The sequence below is a fragment of the Ceratotherium simum genome, chromosome 33, assembly GCF_057802395.1.
Source record: "Ceratotherium simum simum isolate JZ-2026a chromosome 33, ASM5780239v1, whole genome shotgun sequence".
NCBI classification, from domain to species: Eukaryota; Metazoa; Chordata; class Mammalia; order Perissodactyla; family Rhinocerotidae; genus Ceratotherium; species Ceratotherium simum.
The window spans coordinates 27,751,689-27,762,782 of NC_141932.1; the positions used below are offsets into that span (position 1 = coordinate 27,751,689).

Consider the following 11,094-nt stretch of genomic DNA (forward strand, 5'->3'; position numbering starts at 1 on the left):
CAGGGACATGTGGGACAACAGCAAAGGTTTAACATTTGTGTCATTGAAGTCCCAGAAGGAGAGGAGAAAGTTCAGGACTGAAAAAAATATTTGAAGAAATAATGACTTACGTAATTTGTGAAAGCTATAACAAACATACCAATTCAAGAAATTCAGCTGCCTCAAACAGGATAAACCCCAAGAAGTCTGTACCCAAACACATCATAATCAAATTGCTGAAAACAGATGCCAAAAAAAGGAAGGACAGAACCATAGAAAAATAATGCATTACTTTGAATGACTGGATTTCTCTTCATAAACCATGGAGGCTAGAAAAAAGTCGAACAATATTTTATTGTGCTAGAGAACTGTCAACCCAGAATTCTATATCCAGCAAAAACCCTTCAGGAATGAAAGTGAAATTAAGAAAAGCAATATTGCAAATGTACATGGCAACTGAGATTCTGGCCTAGGGGTCCTTGTGACACTAGGCAATAGTGGGAACAGTGGCTAATGAGAGAGTCTGTACCGGCCCCAAAGGCGTGAGCACTTGTTAAGCCCAAGAGACAGCTGTCATATGTGAATGCAGGCCCAGTGCTGCCAGATAATCTAGTCTTTCAAGGAAAGCCAGAAATCCAGATTAAACAAAAGTATTAAATCTTCTGATCTCTATTTCCTATATAATTCTCCTTCCCCATAACTGTCACCATCTTTTTTTGGTCACCATTTCTATCCTTTCTCCTTAGAGAATTTTTTTTCAAGAGTTAATTCTAGGGCCGGCCCCGTGGCTTAGCGGTTAAGTGTGCGCGCTCCACTACTGGCGGCCTGGGTTTGGATCCCGGGCACGCACCGACACACCGCTTCTCTGGCCGTGCTGAGGCCGAGTCCCACATACAGCAACTAGAAGGATGTGCAACTATGACATTCAACTATCTACGGGGGCTTTGGGGAAAAACAGAAAAGGAGGAGGATTGGCAATGGATGTTAGCTCAGAGCCGGTCATCCTCAGCAAAAAGAGGAGGATTAGCATGGATGTTAGGTCAGGGCTGATCTTCCTCACACACACACACACACACACACACAAAGAATTCTAGTTTTAGTGATGATTGACTTTTCACTGTAGAATTTGAAGGTTTAACTTACTTTACACCCTCTTTCCTCATCATACAAATATAATTATATCATAATTTTTAAATTAAATCATCATTTGGTTCACCTAATCACTATATAAATAGTTTTCAGCGCTGAGCTCTGTAGTCACATGTCACTTCTTGCACCACTTTTTCTTTTCCATGTGATTAATCCTTGCCTCAATTAAGAGATGCTTAGTTGTCTGTGTATCTGTCACTGATCTAACTCTTTTTCAGACACATCAGATAACTGTGGTTTGTTTGTTTTTTAACTGAGACATGCCTCTCATCCTTTGTTCTTCTACCCCAATTGAGACTGTTACATAGCTGTCATTTTAGAATTTCCCTTCATTATATTCCCGTGGATTCTCTTAGGACCATCCCATGGATGCCTTTTACCTCTCGCCTTTGAATTCCTTTTGGTGCTCTTCTATATTTGGATGTCTTGGATACCCTTGTATACCCTGACTGCTGGATCTCTTGCCTTCCTCTTTCTTTGTTTATTCCCTCATTATTTTCAAGCACATCTTCCAAAAGCAACCAAGGAAAGTATGCAAGAGAAGTAAATAGAAAGTATATTTTGTGAATCTTTGCGTGTCTGAAAATGTTTTCATTTCACCCTCTTATTTTCTTATTTGATTGATAATTTGACAGGAGATGTAATTTTAGGTTGAAAAACTTACCTTCAAATTTTGAAGGCATTGCTCCATGGATTTCTAAAATCTAGCATCTAGTGTTGAGAAGTCCAAGACCCATTCAAGTTCTTAATTCTTTTATGTGACCTGTTTAATCTCTTTGGAAGCTTTTAAAGTTTATTCTTTATTTATGATGTTTTAAAATTTCATGTTGAGGTCTCATGATGTTGATTTTATTCTTTCATTTGGCTGGGCATATGCTGAGACATTTCATTCTGGAAACTTTAAGTCTCTGAAATTGTCTTGTGTTATTTTATTGGTCATTTGTTCCCAATCGTTTTCTCTGTTCTCTATGTTTCCGACTTTGATTGTTCACTTTTTATATCCAGTGCCTGGCACCATGTCTGACACATAGTAAGGCTCACTAAACTTTTTGAATTATTGAACACTCATAATTCAGATCTTAACATTTCTTGTCCTAGCCCTAGAATTTCTTTTTTTTCCTTCTATTTTCCATCTCTCTTTTTATGTTGTACTTTCTGTGAGATTTTAGGTTCTAATCCTTGTGTTAATTTTTATAAAAAACATTTTCTCTTTGAATATTTCTTTTTCTGACATCATTCTCTTGTGGGATTGTTATATATTGTTTTTAGAAGCAGTCTTCTTTTGATTTTTTTTTTAATTTTCTCTATTGTCTCTCTTTCCTGAGTTCCTTTCTCCTTTTTATTTTAATCTGTCATGTTTAAGATTTTCCTGAAACAGCTACTGACTCAAGGCTCTGCTCATCTAAAACTGCGGCATTAAAAAGCTGATTTGAGCTGGTTTGTGTCTGAGGATGTGTAGGTTTATTGGTTGTAGTCACTGTAATGATCTGTCTAGAACAGTTCATTGGCTGATACTACCTATCAGGTCTCTTTTCTTGGGCTGGTTTTCTCCAGAATGGAATCCTCTACTTTTTTTCTAGTAATTAATAAAATAAGCTGGGCTACCAGATTCTGGGATTTTACTGGGTACAGTGGGCTGAGGAATCAGCCTGCTGTATGGGATAGGTTTGAGAATCTGAAGTCTGTCTGTTTCTTATAGATCTTCGATTTATCTTCCTTTTTGCAGCCCCTCATGCACCCTACTTTCAAAGGTACCTGATGATTGCAGTTCTTGAAAATATCTGGGATTCCACAATAGGACCAGTCTGAGACTTAGGTTTCAGTTTTTTTCATGGTCTACCCTTTCTTCCATTCTCTTTGTCCTCATGGAGTTTCTTCTTTCGTTTAATCTCATTACTATCACTTTAGTGGGACTTCATGAAGGAGCAGTAATAAATGCATATATTTAATGTGCCATGTTTGGAAAGAGTATGTCCTTTTTTTCTAAAGGAATTTTTGAGACATTTTTTATTAAGGAGTATACATTTAAACACTTGCTAATTGAGTCAGTCAATAAATATTAGTTGATCTTCCAATATGTACCAGATACTGTGCTCAGAGTTGGGTACACATTGATGATGACAATGGACATTTTCCTTGCCTTCCTAGAACTTAAGACCTATTGAGGGGAAAAGATATTAAATGAACCTAAATAAATATGTAGTTACAACTTGTGAAAATCTTGCTAAGGAATAGAACGGAGTGCTAAAAGGGTGGTTATAAGCAGAGTATAATTTGGTCATGGGATCAGGGAAGGCCTAAAGAAGTATGATCTCTAAGTAGAGATTTGGAAGATCAGCAATAGTTATCAAGGCCAAGAATGAAAGAAAACACCTTCTAGACATAGGGAAAGGACCTGGAAAGGCCTTAGAAGGGACCAAGAGCTGGGAGCATTTGAACAACTACAAAATAGGCCAGTGTGGTTGGAGCTTGGAAACCAAAAGGGAGCATAGTGTGAAATTTAGTTGAGGAGGCCGGCAGGAACCAGATCATTCAGAGCTTTGTAGACCATGTTCAGGAGTTTGGCTTTTATTATAAGAGCAGTGTCATATGGGAAACCACTGAAGGATTTTAAGCAGAGCAGTGGCAAGCTAATAGGATTGCAGTGACATGGATTCAAGATTGCAAACCTCAAGTAGAGAAACTAGGTAGGAGGCTATTTCAGTAGTTCAAGGGAGAGATGTTTTATATTAGGTATTGTATTGAAGATTGAGGGAAGAGTTTCAAAATATATTTAGTAGCAAGATTAGGCAGTATTTGAAGAAGATGATACTAAGTGATTTTCACTTTTTGGGCTTGCAGTTTTCCCTGTGTCCATAGTGTGGTCTTCAAAACACTTCACTTGCCTAATGTCCCCATTTTTTAATAGAAATTCTTCAGTAATATTATCTCCCAAATACTAAATACTTATACCAAATACTTTTCATATATTATTCCCAATCCTCACAATGATCATAGGAGTTAGTTACCATTCCTATTTTATAGACTGAGAATTGGGGGCTCAGAAAGATGAACGAATTTTCCCAAGAAAACAAAGCTTGTAATTAACTGAGTTTGAGTTCAAAACACATATAACTGAATCTTGTACCTCTGATCTTTGAGTAGCGATACACTGCCTCCCATTATATTCTCCCCTTCTCTTTGAACCACAAATGCCCTTCCTGTCAGTTGGTCATCACTAATATAGTGCTTATGCACTTACTAAGTCCTCTCTTTTATTCTAAGGTCACCATCACAGAATTCCAAGGCAAATAGTATTTTCATCAAGCCCCAAACATATACCACGTCTAGCCACAGAAGAATCCTCCCTATCTACCACTCATGCTAGAGTCATTGAACATTTGACTTCTTAAGCTTTTCTCCCATCTGGATTGCCATCCTTTCTTTCCTTATCATGTGTTAAAGAGACTCTGGGCCTCCGGTCTACTGAATCTAGACCAGTGCTGTCCCATAGAACTCTCAGTGATGATGGTAATATCCTATGTTTGTGATTTCCAGTATGGTAGCCACTAGCCACATATGACTGTTGAACACTGGAAATGCAGATAGTGCTATTGAGGAACTGAATTTGAATTTTTATTTAATTTTAATTATGTTAAATTTAAATAGACACATATGCTAGTGGCTACTGTAATGGACAACACAGATCTAACCAGGGGCTGCCAAACTTTTTCTTAAAGGGCCAGATAGTAAATATATTAGGTTTGCAGTCAATGTGGTCTCTTTTGCAAGTACTCGCTTCTGCCATTGTAGCTCAAAAGCAGCTATAGAAAATACATAAATGAATAAGTGTGGCTGTGTTCCAGTAAAACTTTACTTACAAAAAGTGTTTCAGGGCTGCAGGTTATATTGCCAGCCACTGGGAATTTTCGCTCAGACATATTCATTTAATCCTGACAACAACTCTATTAAATAGGTATGCTCATTTTGCTTATTTTATAGTTCATGCTGTGGGGTACTCTTATATGTGTGTGTGCATATGGTGTGAGATTTTGTGTGTGTGTTTGTATGTACGCTTAGAGTCATCCTGTAACAAGGGAGATAAGATTAAGGTAATCTGTATATTTAGCAAGCTCCCCTAAGTAATTCTGATCTATAGCAATGTTTGGAAAGCGACAGCTTACTTACTGCCCTCATCTTACTATGCGATCTCTCCTCACTCTTCTTTTCTCACCCATTTTTTAAAAATTCAGTTTAATTCTCTCATTTTAATTGAAGTTTTACTTTTCCCAAACAAGAAAAATGTTAATGATTGCTTTCATATTTTCTTTCAGTCCTGGAATCAAGATGTGAGACCAAGAAATTATTTCTGAAGAAGGAAATTAATGAAATAGACTCAGCCCAGTGGGAGATAATGGAAAGACTTACAAGACATGACCTTCAGTGCTCTAGTTTCAGAGATGATTGGGAATGTAATGGCCAGTTTGAGAAACAACATGGCTCTCAGAAGGGACAGTTCAGTCAACTGATATTCACCCATGAAGGCATGCCCACTTTCAGTCAGCATCCATCCTTTACCTTACAGCAAATCATTAATAATAAAGAGAAATACTGTGCAACTAAGGAATTTGGGAAAACCTTTAGACATGACTCACAGCTTACTACACATCAGATAATTCATACCATTGAGAAACCCTATGAATGTAAGGAGTGTGGGAAGGCCTTTAGACATCCCTCAAGACTCAGTCATCATCAAAAAATTCATACTGGCAAGAAACCCTTTGAATGTAAGGAATGTGGAAAAACCTTTATTTGTGGCTCAGACCTTACTCGACATCACAGAATTCACACTGGTGAGAAACCCTATGAATGTAAGGAATGTGGGAAAGCCTTTAGTAGTGGCTCAAACTTCACTCGACATCAGAGAATTCACACTGGTGAGAAGCCGTATGAATGTAAAGAATGTGGGAAGGCCTTTAGTAGTGGCTCAAACTTTACTCAACATCAGAGAATTCATACGGGGGAGAAACCCTATGAATGTAAGGAATGTGGCAATGCTTTTAGTCAGAGCTCACAACTTATTAAACATCAAAGAATCCATACAGGGGAGAAACCCTATGAATGTAAGGAATGTGAAAAGGCTTTTCGTTCCGGTTCGGACCTTACCCGACATCAGAGAATTCATACTGGTGAGAAGCCCTATGAATGTAAGATATGTGGGAAAGCTTATTCTCAGAGTTCTCAACTCATTAGTCATCATAGAATTCATACTGGTGAGAAACCCTATGAATACAGGGAATGTGGGAAGACCTTTGATTATGGCTCACAACTTATTCAACATCAAAATTTGTACTGGTGATAAACCATAGAATTTATGAAATGTGTGGGAAGGCTTTAAATTATAGATCAAAACTATTCAGCGTCGAAGAATTTATCTTGATAATCTCTTTAAATAGAATAATGTAGAAACATCTTATTTGCTGACTGTAGCTTATTCAGCCCAAGAAAAATCATGTAGAAGCAGCAGTCTGTGAGTAAAATACATCTTGGAAGCCCTTTAATAAAAGCTCATATTTCTCTTGACATTAGATAATTCAAATCTAGCAAATACTGAAAATGACAGCACTTTTGACACCTTTCTAATGTTATCTTAACGTAGAGAATTCATGCTGAAATATAATCCTGTGATTTTCATTTTCTTTTTTATCCTAATTTGTGTGTAGTTGTTATATTCTTAATCTTTTAATCCATCTTAAATTTTATATGACTGTAAAGTCCATCTGTTTACATCATGGTTTGTAAAATACTTTTATTTTTAAAATACCTTTAATACCTGAGACAAATGATGTCTTTATTTTTGAAGATGGCTTGTTCTTTTGACTCTACAAAATTTAGGCTTTCTTATTGTAAAAACGTTCATGAATAACTGTCCATTCAGTAAATAGAGATCCTTTAATAGTTTTATGGCATTTCCTTATGTTGCTGTAATATTATTTTATTGAATCTCTATTGGTAGACATTGTAGTTTTCTCCAGAATTTTTGCCGTTATACACAGTGTCCTGATGGACATTCTCCCTGGGCTTTATCATTGTATCATGTCTTCTATTTTAGTTACAGAAATAATGCATGAATATATTTTCCTCATAAAAGATTTAAACATTACAAATAAGGCAGACATACCCTTTGACCACCATTCTTGTACCCATCTCCCTTCCCAAAGGAGTGATTATTTGTTTAGTATTTATCTTTCCTGAACATTTTTCTATGTTTTTATACATATATGTCTTGGTAGAAATTATAAAATGGGGATAATTATAATACCTACCTCATAATTTTGTGTGAGGATCAAATAAATTAAGACACATAAAGTGCTTAGAATTGTGCCTCTCATAATAAATAGATACTCCCTGAATGTTGGTCGTTGTTATTCATCATTGTCATTAGTATTATTTGTTGAAAGACAGCTGTTTCGGCAGACTTGACTCAACATTAGACAGGATATATTGTTGAAGAAAGACCCATTGAGAGTAATGAATTAAGGAAATTTTCCATCATTATTTATTTCCAATGGAACATGAGATAATCCTGGGCGTTGGTGGGGAAAGTAATGTATGTAATGTGTGGGAAGGACTTTATTCAGACTGGCGTCCCTTTTACTACATCATATAATACTTAATATAAAAACAAACAAGAATATAGGCAAAACACTGGTGACATTGGTGGAGAAAAAGTGTGAAAAGACATTGTGTCTGAAAAATGGATAAATAGACATATATGCATATGTATATATACACATAGAAACCTTTTGGTTAACCAATTTAAAATGTTACATTGAATACAACACTTCTTTCCAGTACATTTGAAAACCTCAACAAAATTATTTTTTAGGAAAATAAAAATTACCAATATTGACTCAAAGAGATTTAGAACTCTTGGAAGACTCTCTTATAAACAAAAGAAAAGGAGAAATTTAGTGTGGGATATGGTAGCCATTACTAACAAAGCACCAAACCCAATTTCTTTTCAGGCAAAACGTTATCATGTTAAAGGAACTGTTTATTATATAGAAGCAGACTCTCATAACATACTCTAACATAATTTTGATGTTAGAAATGGATTAGGAGGGCACAAAAAAGGAAGCTATTTTTCAGTATCATCCATGCAGTTATATGCAAGCACACGAAAGAAATTAGCAAACTAATTTTCTATTGGAAGAGTCCTAGAACTGACCTTGGTTGGGACAGTAGCTAAAGACGATGCCCAGTTCCAGCTAACTGATGCTGTGAGGCAATGGATCCCCCATTTTGCCAGCTCTTCTGACCTTTTGAGAAAATCCAGAAATCTTTTTTTTTTTTTTTAGTGTGTGATAGCTCTTGACTTTTAAATGGCAGCTCAGATTTTTTTTAAGAAATCACCATGAGGACCAAAGAAGATATATCAACTCTGCAAGTGGCAAGTGGCTCATGGGTTACTTTTGTTCTGGACACTAGAGCAGTGAGTGCAAAAGGCTTGCAGCAGGAGTTTTTAATTGTGCAAATCCCTTGGCCACAAAGAAATTTAAGGGGTGGAAGGAATGGTACAATGCAAGATAATTTATCCAGAATATCCTAGATGTGAACAGTTTTAGATTAAAAGTATTTCCAGAAATAAAGTAGCTAAACTCCAAGTGTAAAGATTTGGACTTGATCCAGCCCCAACATTGTCTTTTTTTTAATTTTTTTGTGAAGAAGATCAGCCCTGAGCTAACATCCATGCTAATCCTCCTCTTTTTGCTGAGGAAGACTGGCTCTGAGCTAACATCTATTGCCAATCCTCCTTTTTTTCCCCCAAAACCCCAGTAGATAGTTGTGTGTCATAGCTGCACATCCTTCTAGTTGCTGTATGTGGGACGCGGCCTCAGCATGGCCGGACAAGCGGTGCGTCCGTGTGCGCCCGGGATCCGAACCCAGGCCGCCAGCAGTGCAGCGCGCGCACTTAACCGCTAAGCCACGGGGCCGGCCCAAAACATTCTTATATTCTTCTCTATTTATTTTTTATTAAATAGGTTTTGCAAACCATTTCCAGTGTTTTATATGCTTCTTAGGAAGATATTGCTTATAGAAAATTTTAGAGGGCAAGAGGATAAAGGAACAGAGTGTGCAGTTTTTCCTATATGTGTTTATGTGGGTGTGCATTCACACAGAGATTTAACATTTTAATCCATCTGGAATTCATTATTGTGTATGGTGTGATACAGGATGTCAGCTTTGTTTCCTTCCAGAAAATAAAGCCAATTATGCCACAACCAATTATTAAACTATTAACCTTTCTCCTACTGAATTAAAATACTACTTATCATATATTACATGCTCATATCCTCAGATCTATTTCTGTGCTCTATTTTCCAGCAACGTTTGACATACTTTTCAGTAACTTATTATTATTTATACTTATAACTTATTATTACTTGAAAATAAAGATGTATATTATTAATATATAGTTTTTATTTGGAGATAAAGACAACTCTTCATGAGAATTATTATTTTATCCAGTTCTAATAAAAAACTCATTGAGATTATATTTTGAATTTCATTCGCTTTAAATACAGAGTATCCCAAAATGAATTCACAATTGACATTGAGTGGATATTCATTAATACATGTATGTCTTGAAATTTCTTTGACAACTCTTCATCCTCCTTACTCTCTAATATCTTTATCATACAATGCTTCACCATGCTTAAAATATGCTAGTAATATCTGAAAGTTTAATATCTTTTATTAGAGTATTGATTATAAAATGATAGATTCTTTTGATCTTTTATAATCTGCAGATAAAGTGATATACCCATCTCACAGTATTTATACCTATTTTACTTTCTTGTCTTATTTCCTGTTGTAGACCTGATGACGGTGGGTGTTGGGCAGGACTTTTTCTTTTTACCATATTTTCCCCATTTTTAAAAACTGAAGGGTCAGTTTTTGAGCATAATTTCTGCTTCCTAGTTTCATCTCTACTCCTGTTTGTGTGTCCTGAAAGAAATGATGTATTGCCTTGGTGAAATGTGTCAAAACACATAAAGTACCTCCCTTTATTTGACCCTGAGTTTCTTAATGTTCTCTGGGGCAGGCTATGATTCTCTATGCCTACTTCCCAGGCCAAGTCCTCTGCTTGTATGTGTCCCAATATCTAAAGTTTGAATGAAGTCGTAGGATGTGCATTTTAACTCCAGATTCTAGCTGTCTCTTTCAACAAAAATGCTCTATTCTCAACTAGTCCAGAAATCAGGAGGAGAGAGTTATGATTAATTATCACCCACAGAAATTTCTACTATAGCCATCTTTGTTTTATTTCTAATTTTAATGGAAACACATATTGACTACAGTCGGTATGTTCTACCTTTTGTTAATTTGAGTAGATAAGGAATTCATTCAAAGAATATTGAGTTACTCATAAAGAATCTTAGAGTGCTGAGGAACAAAGACAAAGAGCCAGGAACAATGCTCCAAGTGATGACACAGTACTTGTGTGGTGAGATCACTGCTGCTGCTGCTGCTGGACACAAGAATCCCCAGCCTACACTACTGACGTGGGTGCTGGGCTCTGGATGTACCTGCTGCTGCTATCTGTGCACCGGGGGTTACCCATCACCCGGATGGAATCTCCACAGTCTTTGTTACTTTGTGTCATCACCTTGCTGTTCTGAGATGGGTGTGTTTAAGTGCTGAAGCCTCGGTGCCATCCTGTGCATTAGTTCCTGGGGAGGCTGGGATGCATTTTCAGTTTAGTGAGATTCAGCCTCTGCTTCTTAGAGATGGATGTTTCCCATCATAGGAAGGGTACACAAATACCGGGCAGCTAAACAAATGACCAGTGTTCACAAGACGGCATTCCATCAATATATATAATTCTTCCCATAACTGAAAATGAAAACCTCACCTAAAATAACATAGCCATTCCTCATTCAACCAAAAATGTGCTGGGTGGGCCGGCCCCGTGGCTTAGCG

The 11,094-nt window shown here is 36.7% G+C and overlaps 1 protein-coding gene across 3 annotated transcripts in view; it reads left to right on the forward strand.

Moving 5' to 3' along the window:
* LOC101402913 (uncharacterized) overlaps positions 1–7,520 on the forward strand; it is a 28,431-nt gene extending 20,911 nt beyond the window's left edge. For all 3 annotated transcript variants that reach the window (XM_014794831.2, XM_014794830.2, XM_004439770.3), the window contains one exon: positions 5,442–7,520. In XM_014794831.2, coding sequence (XP_014650317.1) covers positions 5,442–6,466 — 1,025 coding nt within the window. In that variant the 3' untranslated portion in view covers positions 6,467–7,520. The remainder of the gene's footprint in view (positions 1–5,441) is intronic.
* The last annotated feature ends 3,574 nt before the right edge of the window (positions 7,521–11,094 follow it).